Source organism: Sitophilus oryzae, unplaced genomic scaffold, assembly GCF_002938485.1.
Source record: "Sitophilus oryzae breed Bouriz unplaced genomic scaffold, Soryzae_2.0 scaffold_1660_pilon_pilon, whole genome shotgun sequence".
Lineage (NCBI taxonomy): Eukaryota > Metazoa > Arthropoda > Insecta > Coleoptera > Curculionidae > Sitophilus > Sitophilus oryzae.
Genome location: NW_022146348.1, coordinates 2,098,622 through 2,125,054, shown reverse-complemented (window position 1 = coordinate 2,125,054; position 26,433 = coordinate 2,098,622). Strand labels below are relative to the sequence as shown.

At 31.7% G+C, this 26,433-nt stretch overlaps 1 protein-coding gene across 1 annotated transcript in view; it reads right to left on the bottom strand.

The window, feature by feature from the left end:
* The window catches only part of LOC115880928, a 270,255-nt gene that overhangs the window by 29,815 nt on the left and 214,007 nt on the right, over positions 1-26,433 (bottom strand). Inside the window, exons 7-11 of the mRNA XM_030898260.1 lie at positions 23,037-23,168; positions 17,820-17,990; positions 9,584-9,824; positions 7,932-8,190; positions 1,359-1,479 (exon numbers count right to left, since the gene is read on the bottom strand). Of these exons, the coding sequence (XP_030754120.1) occupies positions 1,359-1,479; positions 7,932-8,190; positions 9,584-9,824; positions 17,820-17,990; positions 23,037-23,168 (924 nt within the window). The remainder of the gene's footprint in view (positions 1-1,358; positions 1,480-7,931; positions 8,191-9,583; positions 9,825-17,819; positions 17,991-23,036; positions 23,169-26,433) is intronic.

Here is a 26,433-nt window from a genome sequence, read left to right as displayed (position 1 = left end):
TATTTAAACAGTTTTTTTTTATTTTTTAATAAAATAAACGAATTATATCGACAATATTAGTATCTGTACTCTTTAAAAATTTGGTACATCTTTAAAAATAATCTAAAATGTCAATAGTCCATGGGTATATTGATAAATAAGTTCTAAATTACAAGAAAATGCATTTTCTACGGAAACTTAAGACAATTAAGAATTGACGGGATATTTTGTGGAACTGACAGAAATGATTTCTGAATTAATATTTCAATAAATGACAATTACAATATGGCCACCAAGCAATAATCACTTAAATGGTTATCACTTATTAATCACATCCTTCTATATAGGAAAAATATACAGAATTGTATAATCGTCATAATCACAACGCAATTTTAATATGCGTTTATAGAACATTTTCATAATCACAATTTTTATATTAGTGAAGTTGGGTAACATAATTAAAGGCTAAGTTCATGGTAGATGACAACAGGTTTATAAGAAGTGGATTGTTTAACTTTTCTGATTATGACTATGATTGTGATTACGAGTATGTAAATGTTGTATAAACCCGGCATAACTTGCGCAAAGACTTAATTATCACTTAAAAAAATGTATAATTTTTAACTTTCAAGAAATCTTGCAAGACTCTTGAAATTTCTTGCATATTAAAGTCTTGCCTTGTCTTGAAATTCAAGACAAAAAATTTTGAAAGTCGTGTCTTGAATTTCTTGCAAGAGTCTTGGTCTTTCAAGACTTTTTCAAGACTCTTGTGCAACACTAATCTGCAGGGTGGTGGTCCCAATTGTATTCGGGAAACTTCGGCAGCATATCCTGCAGATAAAAATAAGTTAAAATGTTTGTATACATTTATGTCCTAAAATGCCTCGTTTCGGAGATACAGGGTTTATAATTTTCATTTTTATTCAATTTTTTTTCAAAATAATTTTTGAATTAACGTCGATATTTATATGACAATTTGTGTTTTTTTACATTAGACATTTTATTTCGCTTTCAAAACCATTCCTACTTGGAGGGGGCACACCCTCTACACCTCTAGGGCACACCCTAACACCGAGACTCCATTTTCATACAAATATGGGCTTTAATTGCAGAACTAAGAAATTATTTAGAGAAAAAAACGAAACAATGAAACTTCTACACCCTATATCTCCAAAACGAAGCATTTTAAGACATGTTTTTTACTTTTTATTTATTTTTATCTGCAGAGTGTGCTACCGAAGTTTCCCGAATACAATTTCGACCACCCTGTATAAATTGCAATATACACGGTGACTCGCGGCCATGGTAGGTTAGACTTTTATGGAAAAAACGGTCATAGAATTGTTTCCACAATTTTTTGTCATTAAAAAATAACCTACTTGATGTCTTTGGGGAGATCCAGATGTCATTACTGGTATATCCATATGAACTGGAACGGAATGGCGTCTGACGCCTAACGATTCTAGCGTTGGCACTGCAAGTGATTGTCTTCTGGTTTCCCTAGAACAAAAATTATATTGGTTTTACACAGGCCATACTATTGCGAAACTGTTTAAAAATTAAAATATTCTATTCTGTAAAATTGAAATTGAGTATCACAAAAAAGAATTTTTAATCTCATTTTCATTTCTAATTTTAATTTTTAAAATATACCGAGTACGCGAGATTCTCACTATAACGTACCATCATGTGCCGTCTCGACAGAAAATATGAAGTAAGTGAGAGATGGACGTTGCCACGACCTGCGACCCGACTCTATACCTAGTATTAACCGTTTTTGAGGAAATATTTAAAATTTTTGGAGGAAAAAACTGCCTGTCAAAAAAATCTATATAGCCTAAACGTCAAATTTAGTGATTACCACAGCCACTGTGATGCAAAAAGCCGAGCTGTCAATGAATTGAGCGATTAAAAAATTATCATAAATCGTTTTTTTTTTTCAAATGAAAATCGCCTTTTTTATTTGTTACTTTTTGTTTATACATATTCCTATACCTAAAATAAATCGTTTTTAAGTTATTTAAGATTTAATTTTAAAACGTATATTTTTCTGGTTTATAACCAGTAGCCTATGACTTTAAACGTCCAGCGATGTAAAACTGGCCATATCCTAATGCCATTAGATATCACTAAAATACGAGATATATTTTTATAAATACACTTTATAAAGTTTTAGCAGCAGTATTATTTATAATATAGAAAATTCAAATAATTAATTTTTTGACAGAAGGAAATAAACTGTCTGATGGTCTGACACTTACCCCCGGTGTTTTCAGGTACGGATAGCGTGTTATAATCTGCCAGATATATTTTATTTGACGGATAGCAGAAAAACGCGTATCTTCACCTATAGATAACAGTATCTATTAGATAAATTAAACTTATCTCCCAGATATCCTATCTGGCGCCCGAACTGCCAAATAGTGCTTTATTTGTCGGATAAAAATTTGACGCATGAGCAAAGGCATGAGGAGATATTGATTTTATTTGATATTTGACAAAATTGCTTAACATAACCAAGACATTGTTATTATTGAAGATTTCGTTTATTCCAATAAATTCGATTTTAGATTATTTGGAAAAGACTTACCTATTCTGAGTATGTAGGCTATAATCATTTTAGAACGTATGGGGTATAAACACCAATAAACACATTGAAATGGTGCAAAAAGCTATTGTTGCTAGTGCCGGACTTTATAAGGACTGTTACAAAATAAAGAGAGTCTCTGTTCTGTTAGAGCATCAGAACGAAGAGAATGCATTAAGTTAGGATAATAGTGATAAAACAGTAATTTATAAATTATTTTATTTAAATCCTTTCAATTATAAACCATTACTACATATTATATAAAATGCTAATGTTTATCTCTGTCGTCTCTACTGAAGTAACGACTTGTTCTAGAAAGTTGCTTTTTTTACTGAAAGATAGCTAAATGGCTCTTCTAAAAACTGTCATCGCCGGATTTTTTGTTTTTCATTTAATTAAAAAAAAATAAAAAGTATTTCTTTTTCCTGATCTCGTGGCGGATGCGCCAGGCTTTAACTAGGTTTTAATAAAGCTCCAAAGTAGGTAAAAAATAATTAAAACTTTTTAAATCAAACTATTTATTTCATTTTTAATTCGCATATCTTAATTCATTAATATTATAACAGGAACCTTATAAAACCTGTTATTCAACTCACATTTGCTTTTATTTCTTTTGTGTTACAATTTTAGTTTAATTTCTTGCACTATGTACCTTATACCGAATGATCGAAAAAAAAACGGCATCCAGTTGGCTGGGAAATGATGTTCGATGATATTTCCCATATAAATTTACATATGAAATGACAGCAATCTTTATTTCATAGCCATTGCTGACGCCGAATTTTTTTCGATCATACGGTACATCTCTTCTCCATGCTGTTTTTTAAGTAACTCTCTAGCTAAACCTTGCTAAAACATCTGTATTGTGGTCCTTTGAATTCCAGTTAATTCAACTTTGTTTAGACAAGATTTTTCCTTTATTTTTTCTTTTTTTTCTGAAGTTCCATCACTTTGAGTTCTTAAAAATAAAAGTAATATGACAAAATTGTTTTTATTTAATTTTTTTTATTAAATAATTTGTACATATAATGTGTAAATGTAGCAATTATTATAGGTACTATTCATTTATTATTATTAAGACAAAAGTATAAGTGCATTTATCTATTTTATAAAATAAAAACTCAACTTAATTACTATCATTGATGCTATCCTACCTATTTCTTTACTATGAGAAGCCCTAGAACAACATATTTGTTATTACTAACAGTCTTATGCTATTTTTAATTTTCAATATTAATAACTTACCAGATGGCGGTTTTAGGATTGGTTTATAAATCTCTGCTTGCACTTTACCTGCTTCTTCCATATTTTCTATTATCAATTGTACTAAAATGTTAATATAATAAATATAACAGTAATATCATGTAATTAAACTATAAATTACTTACAGATTATTTTTTCTTGTTTTAATTTCTTATAAATCGCATTCCATCAATAGATCTATTGCACCACCACCACTGCTGAAATTGAATTATCTTTCCCTTTTTCCATAAAGGTAAATTTAAATAGCCTATACCATAATAGGATTAGTTGGAGTTGAACACAAAATATATTTTAGTTGAATTTTATTGTTTTTATTTTCATTTTGACGATCTTTTGACAACTGAACAATAACCTCACTTTTTAATCTAAATATTTGAAATTCCGAGTTTCTGTCTCTGTCTGTTGTATCGACTTTTCATATATAACCATCTCAATTTCAGATATCTTATATTGGCAACACTTTCTCTACGGAGTGTCTACCGGTCCGTAGGCGGCCGTCCTCCAAATTGTTATCTATTGGATTATTTTGTATGAAAATACCCAAATGTTATATCCTATAGATATCAGGCTCTAGATTGTTTATCTTTTAGATGGTTATTTGTTAGATAAAAGTTATTTATTTATAACTGAAAAGACCGCGCCTAAACGTCCAGCGATGTAAAACTGGCCATATCCTAATGCCATTAGATATCACTAAAATATGCCATTAGATATCACGAGATATATTTTTATAAATACACTTTATAAAGTTTTAGCAGCAGTATTATTTATAATATAGGAAATTCAAATAATTAATTTTTTGACAGAAGGAAATAAACTGTCTGATGGTCTGACACTTAATGTCAAAGGAAGCTAGATAAAATCCAGGAAAAATTACGCTTTAGAACTTAATCTTAAATAACTTAAAAACGATTTATTTTAGGTACAGGAATGCATAATCAAAAAGTAACGAATTGAAGATCCTTTTCTCTAATGAAATAAAAAAAGTAGATTTCCATTTGAAAAAAATGATTTAAAAAATAAAATATTGTTAGAAATATGATTATATAAACAAAATTGATTTATTTTTGGGAAGATAAGCACGGACCGCTGTCGGTCGCGCCAGTGTGATGAGACACTTCAGCACGCTCGTTTCAATGCTGTTTGTGTTTATTAAAGTTTCCTGACGTATTATTTGTGATTTATAGTTGTTTAAATGTGTTGAATTGAAGTATATCGGAAAGGTTATGTGTTTTTATTATTAAATTGCTAAAATCAGAAGTGGGATAGAACTTACACCACAATAAGCTTTTGAGTGGCAGGGTGAAACTTGGAGGATGCATTTGAATAAGATAAGTACACGGTTTCTAATTAGGTTTACAAATCGAAAGTATTGGTTGATGTTTGTGGCTTTGGAAAAGTACGAAAAGTTAATAGTTCAGTTAATCAGTTGAGTATAATAAAGTAAATTTTTAAAGAAAATGAGTCACGGCGTCATGTCGCAAAACTCAGAAGCATCATTGCCGCATTTAGATTGAGAAATGCAGTGTTTATATTAAGCAGTTGGAACATTTAGCAGTTTCAGAGCGCAAACAGATAGCCTTTATAAAGTTACGGAGGGAAATATTACAATGATTATTATTAAAACAAGTATTTTCTGCATTATTTCATAGCGGTTTAAGTTTAATTAAGTTTTTATAGTCTGAAATTTTCTGAATAAGTTTTAATGATGTGTTTATTACTGGTAAATACATTGGTAACAGAATGGTTGGTTTAAAATATTAGCCACACCGTTTAAATTTTAATTCTGAATAAGTTTTTCTAATTGCATAACAAATAACAATACAGAAAAGTTTTTGTCAAGAAAAGAATATTGATCGGTATTTATTTAGGCGAAGTAAATATTGTCGCTTTTGTTTTTGCAAGGCTGCTGTTGTTTTTTACTTATTTCTGGCAGATTAAAATAGTTTTGTTTTGTTGTTTTGGCTAAATTAGTCATGTCATACATGCCATATTTTGTTATTGGGTCATTCTCAGCAAGCGTTATATTTTTATTTTATTAAAGTATTAGGAAAATTAAACATTCTAACTGAACTTATTAATTATTACTTGTAAATAGTAATATTATTCGTTACATATACGAATAAATGAATGATCCTGAAGAAAACACTTGCATTTGTTATGTTTGTTTCTATTTTTTTTCAATTTTTTTTATTCGAAATGCAAAAAATTGAGAGTTTATTTTATTTGTGGTTTTATGCAGGGGATTTCAACTAATATTAAAACGCAAATTATTAATAGATGAGATGCATTACTGAGATGGCAGTTATTTTTTGTATATGTGTTGAACTAGTTTTGTTTATTAGTCATTGTCTACTTAAGTTTTGGTATGTATTGCAGAAATATTAAAAAAAAATGATGATAAAAATATTAATTATAATTAATTAATGTAGATATCAGAATACGGATGGCACGTATTAGAAATGAATGTGTTGAAAGCATGGACACACTGTGAGTAATGTGTGAGTGCTGTTAGTAATGTAATAATTTAGTAATGTTTTAGTAATATTTAGGTGTTGAAAGCATGGACTCTTTGCACTGTTGTAGAGTGTTGAAAGCATGGACGCTTTGCACTGTTGTAGAGTGTTGAAAGCACGGACGCTTTGCACTGTTGTAGAGTGTTGAAAGCATGGACGCTTTGCACTGTTGTAGTATTTGAGTGCTGAAAGCATGGGCGCTTTGCACTGTTGTAGTATTTGAGTGCTGAAAGCATGGACGCTTTGCACAGTTGTAGAGTGTTGAAAGCATGGACGCTTTGCACTGTTGTAGTATTTGAGTGTTGAAAGCATGGGCGCTTTGCACTGTTGTAGTATTTGAGTGCTGAAAGCATGGACGCTTTGCACAGTTGGAGAGTGTTGAAAGCACGGACGCTTTGCACTGTTGTAGAGTGTTGAAAGCATGGACGCTTTGCACTGTTGTAGTATTTGAGTGTTGAAAGCATGGGCGCTTTGCACTGTTGTATTATTTGAGTGCTGAAAGCATGGACGCTTTGCACAGTTGGAGAGTGTTGAAAGCACGGATGCTTTGCACTGTTGTAGAGTGTTGAAAGCATGGACGCTTTGCACTGTTGTAGTATTTGAGTGTTGAAAGCATGGGCGCTTTGCACTGTTGTAGTATTTGAGTGCTGAAAGCATGAACGCTTTGCACAGTTGGAGAGTGTTGAAAGCATGAACGCTTTGCACTGTTGTAGTATTTGAGTGTTGAAAGTATGGACGCTTTGCACTGTTGTAATATTTGAGTGTTGAAAGAATGGACGCTTTGCACTGTTGTAATGTTTAAATGTTGAAGGCATGGATGCTTTGCACTGTTAGTAATATGTAAATATTGAAAGCATTGAAAAAACATGTAACATATAAGCATGTAACATATAAGATTGAAAAAAAATATTTCTGTTTGTAATGAATGAGTATTGAAAGTCAGGAAGGTTATGAATAAATTGATAAGCTAATAGATTAGTAGCTGGGTTCGTTATAAAGAAACCTCTCTAATTAAGATACCAATTCCTATAAGAACAACTGACTACTCAGAATTTCACCTTTGGTGGATAGCAATGAAGAATTCCTTTCTGATATTCAATAGCCGATTCCGAATAGGATGACTTCGAGAGCGAAGTCCGTGTCAGAATTGGCCGTGTTAGAAATATGATTACATAAACAAAATTGATTTATTTTTGGGAAGATAAGCACAGACCGCTGTCGGTCGCGCCAGTGTGATGAGACACTACAGCACGCTCGTTTCAATGCTGTCTGTGTTTATTAAAGTTTCCTGACGTATTATTTGTGACGTTTGACGCTGTAAAAACTTTTTAACAGGCAGTTTTTTTTTCTCCAAAAATTTTTAAATATTTTTTTTCTCAAAAACGTTCATCAAATTTTACAGATAATTTAAGTAAGTAATAAAAATGGGAGTCCCCATTTAAAATAAGAAAGTTTGCTGTCAACTTTCGTTATTTTTAATTGATAGATCTTATTGTGAAACAATGATGTGCAAAAAATCTCCGATCAAGATCTTGTAGTAAGAAAAATAATAAAATATATAATTATATATTGAAACATTTACTTACTTTTGTGAAGGTGGCGGTATGAAATCGTGAATGCTAGTGCTGGCATCAGACGATCTTTTCGTCGGTTCCTCATCTTCGCTTATTTCCGGTTCGGCATCGGACAACTCCGTTTGAGTCTCCTCAGCTTGTTCAGCTTTTTCCTGTTCTTCCCAGCGCGTACGATTTGAATCGAGCAGTCTCATCATGTAGGTTGAGAGGGCGCTTCTCATAAAACGGTGCCATTCGGAGAAGAGCGGAGTTACCACAAAACGAAAAAATCCTGCAATGCCAAAAAAGTTATCTGCTATAATTGTAAATTGTTGATTTAACTGAGTGTGAGGTTTTAATCAGAATTATACCAAATGTCCAAATCTAAGATAAAATAACTAAAGCTAAGTACAGACCGTCTAACAATATGTTGGCAAAATATTTTCTGGATAAGCAACTTGTTTCTAAGTAAACGTTCTCCAACCCAGTATGAGTACATCTCAATTGAAAATCTACAATCTAATTATTTAATTTTTTCGGAGTTGGTGTGGCTTTTTGGCGTGACTTATGTCTGAATATATATTAACTTAAATAGCTTGATTAAAAATAAAATAACAAGTATATGACATAAATTAGAATTGATTGACGTATTCAATTGTTTTTGGTTACTTCCTGTTTCACCGGAAATGACTACAACATTTGATTTTTTAATGACACCGTCCGTATTTTGTTACTTTATTCGATAGAAAATGACATTCTGAATAGATTGACATATCATATATCAATTTTTGACATTTTCGAATATGGTTTATTTGAAATTGCGACATGCAATTCATAACGACAATTTGACTCAAAATCCCAAGTGTGTGGTACCAAATTATTCGTAAAAAATGCCTTTTCCGAATATGCTAACGAGTCACCCTCGTTCTATTTGAAAAAAATGATATATTATTAAAAATACGATTTGGGCATCTTTTAACCGGCTAGGATAAGATACAAAAAACATTAGACGACTATTTTAATCCAAGACTCCTTGATTAAAACTTAGTGTTTTTAACACAGCCATGGCATTATAGATTGAAATTTAACACACAATTTTATTTTAAGCGAAAAAGTCAAAAGTTGACATATGATATGTCATTCTATTCAGAGTGTCATTTTCTATCGAATAAAGTAAAAATATATCAAGGATGCCATTTAAAAATCAAAAGTTGTAGTCATTTCCGGTGAAACAGGAAGTGGCCGAAAGGAATTAAATACGTTAGTCAATTCTAATTTATGTCATATACTAACATACAAAATCTCGTTTTTTTTTATCGGAAAAAATAAAAAAAGTTATAGGGGTGAACCACTTTTGAGACGCACCCGGTATAGATTATTTGGCTCTCCTTACTTAAAAAGTTTTTAAGGGAATTTTTTCAGACCGCAAGAGTCTTGCAGGCCTGGTCTTGGTTTTACGTAAGTCTTGCACTGTCGGCCTTGGTCTTGAAAAAATGCAAGATCAAGACCAAGACCGCAAGACCAAGACCAGTCTCGCTCATCACTAATTTCAATAATTAAACACCATTTTGTAACCAAGCCAAACCAAACCAAAAAAAATTAAGAAAATGGGATCATTGGGTTATTTAAAAGTAATTGATATGAAATAAAAATACGCGTATAATTAACTTGTTAAACTCCCTTACCAACTTGTATTTTGGCAACCGACGTTGACTGCTGGTCGCAAATGGATGTTACGGGCAGATTTAGTTGTCGTTCGAACTCTCCTTGCCTGAAGAACTCGTCGCACACTTTCAACGACCACTTTCGCGAAATGTCCCACGGCCTTGTCGGATTGGAAATATCTGCACATTTTAAAGCGATCTGGAGAATAAACTGTCTGTTTTCCGCCAGTCTCAAGTCAAGAGTGCCGTCATCTATATGTTTCTGAAACAAAAGAAAGCAGCTCTAGACATTTGCTACTATCTAATATTATTGAAAATTAAAATTTAGGAAATGTCTATACCTATGTGCCGGATTCATTACTCCAAAAAATTCTATATGGGTATTTCGCCACTGCAAGAAAATCTACAAAATAAAATAGTTATTTTTTGTAACCACTTCTGGCGTTAATCCAAACGGAAACGACTTGTCAGAAGTTAGGTCTACGGATATACAAAATTTGCCTAACGAACAAAAAAATGCTTAACGTTTCGCAAAGTTTATCTCTTTACGTCGTCAGAAGCAAAAAAAATACAAAGAATAAAGAAAAAAACTTTAAAATATTTAAATTCAACTATTCGAGAACACTTTAGTTTTTTTTTAAACAGATACGTCTACAAAAGCCGTTGACGTTCTGTTAAATGACATTATATATATATGAAGTTAAACTTCAAAATTAACAATAACTACCTGATAACAATTACTTAATAAGGTAAAACCAAAAAGCCCTAAACTTTCTGTATGATTATTAGTATGAATTTTTACGTATGTTATGTTTATGTTGTGTTCTTTAAAATCAAAGAAGCGATTGCCATACCTTACTAACATCTACAGATGCATGAGCAATACATTTTTTATTTTTATTAGATTGTATTAAAAAAGCTTTTATTTTTCTTTTAGAGGCTATCGCTTCTTTCATTATAATTTTGGCGTTATTAAAATTTATTCTGTGTCCTGTGTCCCATGAATGCTGACAAATTTTAGATTTGTGAAAATCTCCCTTTCTTAAATAATCTTTATGTTCTTTAATTCGAACATTTAAGGGTCTAGATTATTATTTCTAAGCGTTTTTGTAGACGTATCTGTTTAAAAAAAAACTAAAGTGTTCTCGAATAGTTGAATTTAAATATTTTAAATAGTTTTTTTCTTTATTCTTCGTATTTTTTTGCTTCCGACGACGGAAAGAGATAAACTTTCCGAAACGTTAAGCATTTTTTTGTTCGTTAGGCAAATTTGTATGTCTGTAAACCTAAGTGCACGGCCACACAGAAAGCGTTTTTTGCGTTTTTAGCGTGAAGCGTCTTTTGCGTCTAAAACAACATAACAGGATTATATAGGAGTGGCCCCACCAAAAGTTTCTAGCGTTCGGCGTGTCGCGCAAAAAACGCAAATGAAAACAAATCAATTTGTTTTCTGTAGTGAATTTTAGCGTTTTCTATGAGACCCCGTCATAGGCGGACGTAATATTTAATAATGCAATAAAAAATTAAATTAAATAGTATGCATTTTTTTTCATTTTAGGATATTATCGAAAAATATTTTTATAGAGAACATCTACTGTTTAGGAAGATTATATTAAATTCAAAAATTTGAAGGAAATGTTTGAAAAATGTAGTTTGAAATGCTGAAAAAGTAATAAATTAAAGGAATATTTTCTTACGCGTAAAAAATAGTTTTTATGCGTAAAAAGTTTTTACACCAGAAACAATAAGTTTTTGGCGCGTAAAAAATAGTTTTTACGTGTAACAAATAGTTTTTACACGTAAAAATTTTTTTGCCTAAAAAGTTTTTACCAGAAACAATAAGTTTTTGACGCGTATAAAAAGTGTTTTTACGTGTAACAAATAGTTTTTACACGTAAAATTTTTTTTTGCCTAAAAAGTTTTTTACCAGAAACAATAAAGTTTTGACGCGTATAAAAATTGTTTTTACGTGTAACAAATAGTTTTTCGGACGTAATATTTAATAATGCAATAAAAATTAAATTAAATAAGTATGCATTTTTTTTCATTTTAAGATATTATCGAAAATATTTTTTATAGAGAACATCTAGTTTTTACACGTAAAATTTTTTTGCGTAAAATATTTTTTACCAGAAAGAATAAGTTTTTGACGCGTAAAAAATAGTTTTTACGTGTAACAAATAGTTTACACGTAAAAATATTTTTTTTTGCGTAATAAGTTTTTTACCAGAAACAATAAGTTTTTGGCGCGTAAAAAAATAGTTTTTTACCTGTAACAAATAGTTTTTTACACGTAAAAATTTTTTTTTTGCCTAAAAAGTTTTTTACCAGAAACAATAAGTTTTTGACGCGTATAAAAATTGTTTTTTACGTGTAACAAATAGTTTTTTACACGTAAAATTTTTTTTTTGCGTAAAATATTTTTTTACCAGAAAGAATAAGTTTTTGACGCGTAAAAAAATAGTTTTTTACGTGTAACAAATAGTTTTTTACACGTAAAAAATATTTTTTTTGCGTAAATTTTTTTTACCAGAAACAATAAGTTTTTGGCGCGTAAAAAAATAGTTTTTTACGTGTAACAAATAGTTTTTTACACGTAAAAAATAGTTTTATACGCGTAAAAAAGTTTTTTTAGCAGAAACAATAAGTTTTTGACACGTAAAAAAATAGTATTTTACGTGTAACTAATAGATTTTTACACGTAACAAATAGTTTTATACGCATAAAAAATAGTTTTCTACCAGTTACAAATAGTTTTATACGCGTAAAAAATATTTTTTTACGTATTATTTTTATTTATATTTATTCGCGTAAAATAATAAAAATAGTTTTTTACGTGTTACAAATGGTTTTTACATGTAATAATTTGATTCACTTTTACAAAATTTGTATTAAAATATCAATATTTTTGAGAAACACGTGGACTGCTCACAAATAGATACACGTCGCGTCACTACGTATTTCTAAGCCGTTAACACGTTTCGTTACAACTAGCTCGTGTGTCAGGGCCGTCTCGCTAGCTCGTAGGTCACGGCCTTGAATGTTTACTACCAGCGCGCGTAAAGAAGTTTCACTCCAAAATGTTTCAGTTTCATAAATCATGTCCTAAAATTGCATTAGCAACTAGAAATATTTATATACTATTCTATTATATAATTATAATTATTTATTATATTATACTATAATTATAACAAGTACTAACCACAACACTACAACATAAAAAACTATACACATAAAAACTAAAATTCGTAAAATAAATGGCAAATAATAATTATTATTTTTACACACACCACTGGCACTAGCAGTAGATTGTGTTTGTCTCCGAATATATTCCCCGGCGCGTCCACAATTCAATCCCAACATCTTTTATCTTCGTCTCTTCAACGCTAACGGCGCCGATCTCGCCTATCTCTTTCTCACAGGATTGATTGTTGGACGGGCCGGGAATCCACGAGCTTGCGACGCGCGACGTTACTAAATGACATCTTGATAGAAATTGCAGAGTTTTTAATGGACAAAAATCGACAAAAGCGCTTAAAACGGTAAAATAGCAAAAAGCGCTTGAGACGCAAAAAACGAAAAACGCTAAAAACGCTTTCTGTGTGGCTGTGGGCTAACTTCTGACAAGTCGTTTCCTTTTGGATTAACGCAGAAGTGTTTACAAAAAAAAACTATATATTTTATTTTGTAGATTTTTACAGTTTAGATAATATTTGAACGATCAGCACGTCTTTAGATTTAAAAATGAGAAAGTTAATTTATAATAATAACAATATTCAGTTATCAAGTTAATATCTGCGTATATATAGACAAAATAGGAAATAAGCCCATATATTTAGGATTGTTTTGAATATTTTTATTAAGGTTAATTAGTACTTTGTATGCTACAACGACAGCTTTTAGGTTTGATAACAAGGACGATAATAATTAAATAGTACAACAGTTTATAAATAAATAAAAATGAATTCCGGCATAAACAAATGTCAATTTATATTTTTTAATGATATTCTATAGATATATTAGTACGCGCAGCTTTCAGCCTTTTAAAAAATAACGTAGGGCCGCTGGTTTATATCCATTAAAATTTAGGTATCTGTAAACAAGAAAATAAATAACACCTGGTTAATATTTCACAATTTTAGTGTAAGGCTAAAAGTTTTACTACACCTACAATGTTGCTGAGAGATGAACATAATACACTTGTCTTGGTCTCGTTTTAGAGCTAAACCTCCAAGATAAAATGTAGCGCGCAACACACTTACATGTAATCACCATTAAACGAAATAATTAGATCATTACACTTAAGAGGCTTATACAGTGGTAGCCAAAAGTATGGAAACTTTTTACTTTTTAAAATATCACAGAAAATATTGCTATGCTTAAACTCTCAGGAATATAAATGAACAGCTTATCAGCAAATAAAAGTATTCCAAAAATTACACAACGAAAAAAATCTGTTTAGCAGTTTTTGTAGGGGAACAACAGATTTCTTGTGACCAAAAGTACGGAAACCATAAATAAATACATTAAAATTATTTAGTTTAAGCTGATAAACGGTACGATTTGCTTCATATAAATATAAACATCATGCCCAAGTCTAAATATTTCTCTACGGATTTAAAAAATAAAATAGTTGAATTATACAAGAGCGGTTATAAACAAATTCAAATAAGTAAAAATTTAAACATTTTAAAAGGCACCGTTTCGAAAATAATTCGTAAATTTAATAAAACAGGGAACGTTTCGGCAGCTTTTAAATCAGGAAGGCCAAGAAAGTTGTGCAACAGGACAATGAAAGTAATGAAGAGAATATCAATGGGAGATCCAAGAAAAACATCCACAGACATTTCTCGAGAAATAGGTGAAAGGGGAATATCGGTGTCTGCACGCACGGTGAGAAGAAGGTTGGATGACATGGGACTTTTTGGAAGAGTTGCGGTGAAGAAACCACTAATATCAAAAAAAATAGGATGGCCCGCTTTAAATTTGCTCAAGATCATCTCACCTGATCTTATCAGAAATAGAATACTATACTGTTTAGCGACGAAAGCAAGTTTCAACTGTTTGGTAGTGACGGGAGACGTTATGTCCGAAGACCAAAAGGTACACGGTACAGCCATAAGTACCAGATGCCCACAGTAAAACATGGGGGTGGGAGTATAATGGTATGGGGGTGTTTTTCTCGCTCAGGTGTTGGTCCTCTTGTTAAAATTGATGGGATAATGGACCGTTTTTTGTACAAAGACATATTGGAGAATAATATGTTGCCTCATGCTGATGAAGAAATGCACTCAGATGGTTGTTCCAGCAAGACAATGATCCCAAGCACAAATCTCGGTTTGTTCAAAATTGGTTAAATGAACATAATGTTCCACTAATGATTGGCCCTCACAGTCTCCGGATCTTAACCCCATAGAAAATTTATGGGACCATTTGGATAGCAAAATTCGAAGCCATTCTATTTCAAATAAAAATGAATTATGGGAAGTGCTAAAAACTGAATGGGCGGCCATTTCCAGTAAAGATTGTACGAGATTGATCGATTCGATGCCACGAAGATGTAGAGAAGTAATTAATTCAAAAGGATATTCCACTAAATATTAGTAATTTTTATATTATCTTGAATTTTAATAAACATTCTTCTTAAGTTTCCATACTTTTGACCAAGAAAATATTCATAATTTTTTATGTATTTTTGGATAGCTGTAATTTTTTATTTAAATGAATTAGGTTTTGTAGGAAATTATTTGTAGGTCACGATTATATAAGTCGTTTTATTTCATATTTTAATTTCTCATCATAAATGACAAATTAAAAAAGTTTCCATACTTTTGGCCGCCACTGTATGTATGTACATATGTATACAGGGTTTCTCACCGTAGCCAGTCGTTAGAAGTTTTTGAGGTTAGGAAAAACTTAGAAGTTTGAAATTTTGAGGCTTAGGGTTATTTAAAATTTCCTTTCATTTAAAGATATTTTCAAGGTCATACCACTTCCGGTTACACCGGAAGTCGCCATTAACTTCCTTATTTCAAATGGAACATCCTGTATATTATCTAATTTTTGGATTTCTCAGAAAATTTTATGATGAGTTTCATTAGATTTCCCTATACCTATTTTCAACTGTTTCCCAGATATCTTGATTTATTTGAAAAATTTTACATTTTTACCCCTAATTTTAACAGTGGGTCTTTTACACATTTTGAATTGGTGATACACGCTTCTGCGGTAAACTGGAGCAGAGGACTAATACTTTCGAAGTCCATATTGAGAACTAATTTATCTCATACAGGGTGTCCAAAATTCGATAACTGATTAGATTATTTTCAAACTCAAAAAAGTCCATTTTTTCAAACGAGACACCCTATATATTTTTCGATAGTTGGATGCAGAATTCAATTCTGCATCGATTTGCTATAACTTTTCCTATACCCATTTTCAACGGTTTTCTTTTTAATCCGTGTATTTTACTTTAATACAATTTTTGGCAGAATCGACAATATCGTTTGTTTTTTAAAATAAAATAATTATGTTAAAGTAATGAAATTGAATGTAATTAGAACATACGAACAAAACAGGAACAAAACGAAAGTGAAAACGTATAAAATATAACATAACATAACAAAACAAACGTATAATAGTAACGGTGAGGCATTAATTATTAACACTAGACGTTAGTGTATCGCTACCATAATAAAAAAAAGTAAACACAATAATTACAAAAATTATTGTTCGAAGTGACCGCTATGAACGAAAATTTTTGTAATTATTGAATTAACTTTTTTTTTAATATTGTAGGGATACACTAACGTCTAGTATTAATAATTAATGCCTCACCGTTACTGTTGAAAATACGTTTGTTTTGTTATGTTATGATGTTATATTTTATACGTTTTCACTGTTTTGTTCCTGTTTTCGTTCGTACGTTTAATTACATTCAATTACTTTACTTTCACATAATTATTTTCTTTTAAAAACACAAGCAATATTGTCGATCTCTAAAAAATGAATTAAAGTAAAATATACGGATTAACAAGAAAACCGTTGAAAATGGGTATAGAAAAAGTTATAGCAAATGGATGCAGAATTGAATTCTGCATCCAACTATTGAAAAATATACAGGGTATCTCATTTGAAAAAATGAACTATTTTGAGTTTGAAAATAATCTAATCAGTTATCAAATTTTGGACACCAAACCAAAACACTTTTACTTTTACACTGGAGGCGCGTTTCGCTAACCATGTTAACATCATCAGCAGATGATTATAAACTAACACTAAAGGTTCCAACCCTAGTAACACCAAAGGTTCCAACCCTCAATTGTAATTGCCGATGTAATTAAATACTGCTACATATTCCAACAGTCCTCCGATTTTTATAGCATTGTTATGATCTTCCGGGGGAGTGCACATGATTTTGGTTTTGTCGATGTTAAGCTTAAGGCCCAAAGCCTCGTATGCCCAGGTCTATGTGTTCAACATTTCTTGTAATTGTTGTAATGTGTTTGCAACTAGAGTGCAGTCATCAGCGTATTGAAGTTCTGTGATGAATTTTGTACGTGTTTCTGCCCTGAGTCTTTTTATGTTGAACAGACCGCCGTCATGTCTGTATCTAATGCCCAGTCCTCTCTCCTGCAGTTTGTTGTCCACTATAATGGAGAGCGCTGGCATGAATATGTTGAATAGGAGAGGCGCTAAGACACATCCCTGCCTAACTCCTGTATTTGTCAGGAAGGGATCGCTCAGTGATCCATGATGTGACACTCTTGACTGGTTGTTGTTATGGAGGCTTTTACACACTGTAAGAAATTTGTTTGGTACTCCGAACTTTTTTTCATAATTGCCCAAAGTGCATCTCTGTTCATGAAACATAAAGTTTAGACTGCTGCTCTTTTACTTATTCCTGTAGTTGGCGGATGGAAAATATGGAATCGACGGTACCACGGTTGGTGCAAAAACCCGTTTGCGATTCTGGAAGGTTTTTTTCTATATGTGGGTGCAGGCGATTTGACATAATTTTTGCAAGAATTTTTCCTCCTGAAAAATCTGAAAGTCAACCATCGAAAGTTGCCTTCAACAACCGTTATCCAACTTTCTAATTAGTTGTTTGCAGGTATCATTCAAACAATCTCATCTCCGAAATATTGAAAAGGCATGAATGTATTTCTTATACTAAATTTACAGATCTCTGTGCATCTTTGTAGCAATTAGGCGATACTCCATTAAGTTACTGTCTTTAACAAGTTACCTATCTTACCTTAAATTTCGATAAGAATTCCTGTTGCCTATTAATATCAGTCGCTAAAATGAGATCTCTTATTTGCTGCTCTAGTTCACTGCGATACGGTTCCAACTGTTCAGTCAAGCCACTTTCGAGTAAACATCCCATTGCTGACCTCCAGTGATGGTTTTCCAATACAGACATGTTCTAGAAACAAACAAATAATCAATTAATAGTGGCACTTTAATATTAATAAAATAAGGTTCGTATTATATTACTTTTATGACAATATTGTCCAAAACATTTTTTAGAACCAATTATTTTATGCCAATATTTAAAATATAAATTTTAATTATTCTTGATTATCGAAATAAAAATAGATATCGATGAATTTCTAAAATATGTACACAAAATAGCTTTCAAATAAACTACTTTATGTAACCGATTGGCAATCCAGCAAAATTGTTTTTGACGAAGGCAGACTACAAAAATGCAAAGAATTTTTAAAAGTGCGCCAACAACATGGTTTAAAATTTAAAGAAGTGGTTTTACCAGAAAACGTAGTCCCGACAAAAGGGTACCATGTACAGTGCTAAAAAAATAAGTATTCTGGAATTTTATTAAAGTACCATTGTTAATCTTTCTAAATAGATTCAAAAGTAAGTAAAAGTGCTTTACTTTTATGCTTAGGCGTTAAAATGACTTTTTTATATTGTCAATCAGGTCGCAAAAATTAATAATAATATAATATGTCACAAAAGTATAATAATAATTATACTTTTGTGACGTTTGAACAAAATATATTTTATATTATGCTAATTTTTAAATAATTATTCGTCTTTGTATTCTTTCAGATACAAAATACTTAAATTAAAAAGTCTTCTTATTGAAAGGATTTCAATCATACATTTTTATTAAAAAATGTTTCTTTTCATTTATTCAATATTTTTAATTATTATTTATTCAATATTAGTCATTTTTTTTTAAGTTTTTACGACTCCAAAATGCTGTTACGTCAGCCGCATCGGCTGCCGACGCCGACGGGTCTCAATAAACTATCTTTCTCGCGCTTATAGATACTCATAAGACTTTCTTATCGCACTCATTTAAAATCTTTATTCGCGTCTGGCAAGTATTAAATCCCATTGAATTCGTCTGGCAATTAACACATATTTTTTAATATCATCTAATAAACACGCTGTAAAAATTTTAGAATGCCTAAAGTATGTTTTTCAGGTATAATAATTAAACATATTTGGAATGGTCTGGTTACACTTTAAACCCGAAAAAAAAGTCTGACACACTTATTTCTAGGTTAAATAAATGCTAAAATTTAAGAATAAACAGATTTCAAGTTGCCTAAAGAATGTTTTTTGGATTTATTTTTTTGCAAATGTTATGGGTTGCGCAGTAGCGAAATACCCCCAACCCCCCAGCCAGACTTAGAATTCTGGGTTCACCAGTTAATAAACTATACATTTTTAGTTATTATAGCTTGCCTAAAATATGTTCTCTAAATATGTCGTCAGCTCTTAGGCTATTAGACTATAAGTAACATTTTTGTAACGTTTTGTACAATTTTAATAACAACAGATTTCAGTGATAAAAAATTATAGGGATTAAACAAAGTAGCTAAATTATCACATAAAAAACATTTTTGACATGTCGTTAGGTGCAAAATAAGCAAACAATAATCACTAAACTTTGTTATCATCTAATCGAAATGCAAAAAATAAGGGTTATGTTATCATCTCCAAACAGGCCCTATACACTCAATGGTAATTTTATAGACCTACAAGTTTAGTTTCTTCCGCATTGCCAGATGGCGCAAACGGCATTAAAATATAGGTTTCTAATTTACATATAAAGATTACATTAGAGCCTCTATGTTGACTACCGTCTATGTGCGTCTAAGGTCATTGCCTGGAAACTTATATGGTGAAATTTTGATAAAATAATTTAGTACTCACTAAAAACACGGTATGTCGCTAGTGGTAGGAAAAATAATTTTTAGAGGTTACTAGTTTATTTGGTTGCCTGTGATATATATAGGGTGTTTCCTAATTAATCTAAAAAATACAAAATCGTTAGAAAACGGATTTAAGGCGGGCTCTTAATAAGTATATTTATTTTTTTCTCGAAGGATTTTTTTCTCCAAGACTCTATTTTTTGTTGAAAAAGTATGGCCAGTCAAGATAAAAATATATTTTCTTTAAAAAAGCAGTAGTGTACCATTTATGTTAAGCAAAATATCGATTTTTTTTAATTTTTAACACCCTGTAGATCAGAAAGGAAGTACTTTAGACCCAATGGTTATATAAAAATTGTTTTAAGAACACATGAGGAATCACACCACAATTTTTTAGACTAATTAGAAAACACCCTGTATATTGCCAACTTGACAATGATTGTTGATAAATCAAAAAATACCTTTTCTGTGAAAAAGCCCGATTTTCGCAGGAATTTTGATTTTTATTGAATTTGGGCCCACATTTGCAAATACTCGTTTGTTTTTTAATTTTCTATCTATCTAAATTTTAAATATCATAGTCAGAAATAGTTTTATTATTTATTAACTGTAAAAATGGTGTTTTCTTGTTGTGTTGCATCTTGCAAAGAAACTAACAAAACTGAAAAAATGTACGTGTTTCCAAAAGACGATAAGGTATGTATCTTAGATAAAAGAAAAATATATGGTATGTATTCGTTGTTTGATTTCTTTTCGTTTGCTTTAAAATCTATAAATCTCGGTCTATTCATTAGACAGCCAGTCGACTTACGATCATTTACATGAAACTCTGTAAAATAAATAAAAAAAATAAAATAAATTGTAAAATATATATATTCTATATGTATTATATATAAAAGTTACTCTGATATACTAATATATCAGTGTAATTCTTATAGTTTTAATAAAGTTACCTTTGAATTCAAATATAAACATAAATCCTTTGAATTCAAATATAAACATAAAAAACATTTACAGCGGAAAAGGCGAAGGCGCTGTGTTAAACGTAGTCTCCACTAAAAACACGGAGGGGCGCTTTGACCCAAAATTTTACTATTAAGTTTCATATCTATCTTAATAGTAGATTATTTTCTTTTATCTATGGTCTAAGGTCTAGTTTTGGTCTTGACTTTGACAAAATGTTGGTGATCCGTCAAGTTATTTTTAAATCGTTTTTTAAATAATTATTAATTCAGATATTCCTGATCTGTCGGAAAGTTAAGCGATTTGTAGTTTGTGCATTTTGATATTTACAGTCGATCATCTTTTTCGTGTTAGATATTACACTTTTTTATTAAAGACTTTTTGACATTTTGGAAATAACAAATTTATGAACATAGATAAAAGAAAATAATCTTCTATTAAGATAGATATGAAACTTAATAGTAAAATTTTGGGTCAAAGCGCCCCTCCGTGTTCTTAGTAGAGACTACGTTTAACCCAGCGCCTTCGCCTTTTCTGCTGTAAATATTTTTTATGTTTATATTTGATTTCAAAGGATTTAGTTTTAAAGTTACACTGGTATATTAGTATATCAGAGTAACTTTAATAAAACATAAGAATATATATATTTTACAGTTTATTAAATATAAATTTTGACTACAAGGTAGAAAGTAAATCACAATATTTGATAAAACGTAAATAAGTATACCATTTTTACAGTTAATAAATAATAAAACTATTTCTGATTATGATATTTAAAATTTAGGTAGATAGAATATTAAAAAACATACCGGTATTTGCAGACGCAGGCCCAAATTCGATAAAAATCAAAAATTTTCCTGCGAAAATCGGGCTTCTTTCACAGAAAAGGTATGTTTTGATTTATCAACAATCATTGTCAAGTTGACAATATACAGGGTGTTTTCTAATTAGTCTAAAAAATTGTGGTGTGATTCCTCATGTGTTCTTAAAACAATTTTTATATAACCATTAGGTCTAAAGTACTTCCTTTCTGATCTACAGGGTGTTAAAAATTAAAAAAAAATCGATATTTTGCTTAACATAAATGGTACACTACTGCTTTTTTAAAGAAAATATATTTTTCTTGACTGGCCATACTTTTTCAACAAAATTGATCTTTTGAGTTTTTCTTGTTCATCAAACGGTTGCTGAGAAAAAAATAAATATACTTATTAAGAACCCGCCTTAAGACGTTTTCTAACGATTTTTTATTTTTTAGATTAATTAGGAAACACCCTGTATATGCATATCACAGGCAACCAAATAAACTAGTAACCTCTAAAAATTATTTTTCCTACCACTAGCGACCTACCGTGTTTTTAGTGAGTACTAAATTATTTTATCAAAATTTCACCATATAAGTTTCCAGGCAATGTTTATGAACCAAATAAAAAAAGTTTAAACATAAACAAGTAAGTACAGGGTTATCATTTTAGTTTGACCCACTTTTAAAAGCTTATAACTTTTTTGTTCGTTGGGTTAAAGCAGTCATTCAAAAAACATGTTGTTAATCAATTGTCGATCTTGAAAGAAATTAAGAAGAATGCACATGTGTGATACATTTTTGAATTCGGAGAAAACAGTTGGTAATACAATAATATAATATTTTTAGTAACAGTTAATTAGTAGTCTATAATATTTTTACTTGTCGGAAAATCATGACTTGAGATAGGTTTTTTGAGGTTAGAAAAAAATATGAGACATGCTAGCTCAATTCTGATAGATGTTTTGAGTTTATCATGCCCATTTACATTAGGTTATAGTGCCATACATAAGAATTTTTATTTTTTATTTTCCTACTACATTTTCCTGAATTTCAATTTTTACGGATTTTCATTAAATTTTTGAAGAAAAAAAATGAGATGTGATAGCGTAATTCTGATGGGATTAAGATAGATTCATGCTTAGCGTCGAAAAATACTATAGGATATGATGATCTGGTAAAAAGCATACCCCACTTTTCATTTTTTTTGTGGCTGTCAATGGCACATCTAGAGACTGAGTCTGGGAAGGATAGTGGCAATACTTAAATAAAGTACTAAATTTAAATAATATTTTCTCTGAAAGATATTGTGACTGTGGGAAGAAATATACCTTGATAGGTTTGGATTTTCTATTCTGATTGATAGTATATATTAACTTCTTTTGTGACAATTTTATTTCTAACAAATTTTATCTTATTCATAAATTTCCTTCTTGGGAGGGGTAATTACCCTTATTACCCCTCCCGTATATGCGCCCCTGGTGGCCGTGTTATTAATCGCATTGCTAATAAAACTTACTTGATACAGAATGGCAAGGTGATTAGAAGTAGTGATGAGAAAATGTTGATTAACGCCAGGATGGTCCAGATCGTGAGCGACAGCACCGATTAGAGACGCCATTATTTCGAGAGGAGTCACGTGTCGCCTGATCTGTAATAGAAATGAAAATAATTAGCTTGCAATATAATTTTTTTAAAGCATTCAATGCTAATATAAAGGTATAAAGTAAAAATAAATGAATGTGAAACTTCCTGCACCCAAATTTTCATTGGCACACGCAAATTGACAAGCAAAAAAGACAGTCTCGAAGTGTCGATATTATATGGGCAAATTTATTGTCGATTTGAGTGCGACAAGTAAACTTCTCGCACCCAAATTTTCATTGGCACACGCAAATTCACAAGCAAAAAAGGCAGTCTAGAAGTGTCGATATTATATGGGCAAATTTATTGTCGATTTGAGTGCGACAAGTAAACTTCTCGCACCCAAATTTTCATTGACACACGCAAATTGACAAGCAAAAAAGACAGTCCGAAGTGTCGATATTATATGGGCAAATTTATTGTCGATTTGAGTGCGACAAGTAAACTTCTCGCACCCAAATTTTCATTGGCACATGCAAATTGACAAGCAAAAAAGACAGTCTCGAAGTGTCGATATTATATGGGCAAATTTATTGTCGACTTGAGTGCGACAAGTAAACTTCTCGCACCCAAATTTTTATTGGCACACGCAAATTGACAAGCAAAAAAGACAGTCTCGAAGTGTCGATATTATATGGGCAAATTTATTGTCGATTTCAGTGCGACAAGTAAACTTCTCGCACCCAAATTTTCATTGGCACACGCAAATTGACAAGCAAAAAAGACAGTCTCGAAGTATCGATATTATATGGGTAAATTTATTGTCGATTTGAGTGCGACAAGTAAACTTCTCGCACCCAAATTTTCATTGGCACACGCAAATTGACGAGCAAAAAATCGCAAATTGACAAGCAAAAAAGACAGTCTCGAAGTGTCGATATTATATGGGCAAATTTATTGGCGATTTGAGTGCGACAAGTAAACTTCTCGCACCTAAATTTTCATTGGCACACGCAAGTTGACAAGCAAAAAATACAGTCTCGAAGTATCGATATTATCTGGGCAAATTTATTGTCGATTTGAGTGCGACAAGTAAACTTCTCGCACCCAAATTTTCATTGGCACACGCAAAATGACAAGCAAAAAAGACAGTCCAAAGTGTCGATATTATATGGGCAAATTTATTGTCGATTTGAGTGCGACAAGTAAACTCTCGCACCCAAATTTTTATTGGCACACGCAAATTGACAAGCAAAAAAAGACAGTCTCGAAGTGTCGATATTATATGGGCAAATTTATTGTCGATTTGAGTGCGACAAGTAAACTTCTCGCACCCAAATTTTCATTGGCACACGCAAATTGACAAGCAAAAAAGACAGTCTCGAAGTGTCGATATTATATGGGTAAATATATTGTCGATTTGAGTGCGACAAGTAAACTTCTCGCACCCAAATTTTCATTGGCACACGCAAATTGACAAGCAAAAAAGGCAGTCTCGAAGTGTCGATATTATATGGGCAAATTTATTGTCGATTTGAGTGCGACAAGTAAACTTCTCGCACCCAAATTTTCATTGGCACACGCAAATTGACAAGCAAAAAAGACAGTCTCGAAGTGTCGATATTATATGGGCAAATTTATTGTCGATTTGAGTGCGACAAGTAAACTTCTCGCACCCAAATTTTCATTGGCACACGCAAATTGACAAGCAAAAAGACAGTCTCGAAGTGTCGATATTATATGGGCAAATTTATTGTCGATTTGAGTGCGACAAGTAAACTTCTCGCACCCAAATTTTCATTGGCACACGCAAATTGACAAGCAAAAAAGACAGTCCGAAGTGTCGATATTATATGGGCAAATTTATTGTCGATTTGAGTGCGACAAGTAAACTTCTCGCACCCAAATTTTTATTGGCACACGCAAATTGACGAGCGAAAAATACAGTCTCGAAGTGTCGATATTATATGGGCAAATTTATTGTCGATTTGAGTGCGACAAGTAAACTTCTCGCACCCAAATTTTCATTGGCACACGCAAATTGACAAGCAAAAAAGACAGTCTCGAAGTGTCGATATTATATGGGCAAATTTATTGTCGATTTGAGTGCGACAAGTAAACTTCTCGCACCCAAATTTTCATTGGCACACGCAAATTGACGAGCAAAAAAGACAGTCCGAAGTGTCGATATTATATGGGCAAATTTATTGTCGATTTGAGTGCGACAAGTAAACTTCTCGCACCCAAATTTTTATTGGCACACGCAAATTGACAAGCAAAAAAGACAGTCTCAAAGTGTCGATATTATATGGGCAAATTTATTGTCGATTTGAGTGCGACAAGTAAACTTCTCGCACCCAAATTTTCATTGGCACACGCAAATTGACGAGCAAAAAAGACAGTCCGAAGTGTCGATATTATATGGGCAAATTTATTGTCGATTTGAGTGCGACAAGTAAACTTCTCGCACCCAAATTTTTATTGGCACACGCAAATTGACAAGCAAAAAAGACAGTCTCAAAGTGTCGATATTATATGGGCAAATTTATTGTCGATTTGAGTGCGACAAGTAAACTTCTCGCACCCAAATTTTCATTGGCACACGCAAATTGACGAGCAAAAAAGACAGTCCGAAGTGTCGATATTATATGGGCAAATTTATTGTCGATTTGAGTGCGACAAGTAAACTTCTCGCACCCAAATTTTCATTGGCACACGCAAATTGACAAGCAAAAAAGACAGTCTCGAAGTGTCGATATTATATGGGCAAATTTATTGTCGATTTGAGTGCGACAAGTAAACTTCTCGCACCCAAATTTTCATTGGCACACGCAAATTGACAAGCAAAAAAGGCAGTCTCGAAGTGTCGATATTATATGGACAAATTTATTGTCGATTTGAGTGCGACAAGTAAACTTCTCGCACCCAAATTTTCATTGGCACACGCAAATTGACAAGCAAAAAAGGCAGTCTCGAAGTGTCGATATTATATGGGCAAATTTATTGTCGATTTGTGTGCGACAAGTAAACTTCTCGCACCCAAATTTTCATTGGCACACGCAAATTGACAAGCAAAAACGACAGTCTCGAAGTGCCGATATTATATGGGTAAATTTATTGTCGATTTGAGTGCGACAAGTAAACTTCTCGCACCTAAATTTTCATTGGCACACGCAAATTGACAAGCAAAAAAGGCAGTCTCGAAGTGTCGATATTATATGGGCAAATTTATTGTCGATTTGAGTGCGACAAGTAACTTCTCGCACCCAAATTTTCATTGGCACACGCAAATTGACAAGCAAAAGACAGTCTCGAAGTGTCGATATTATATG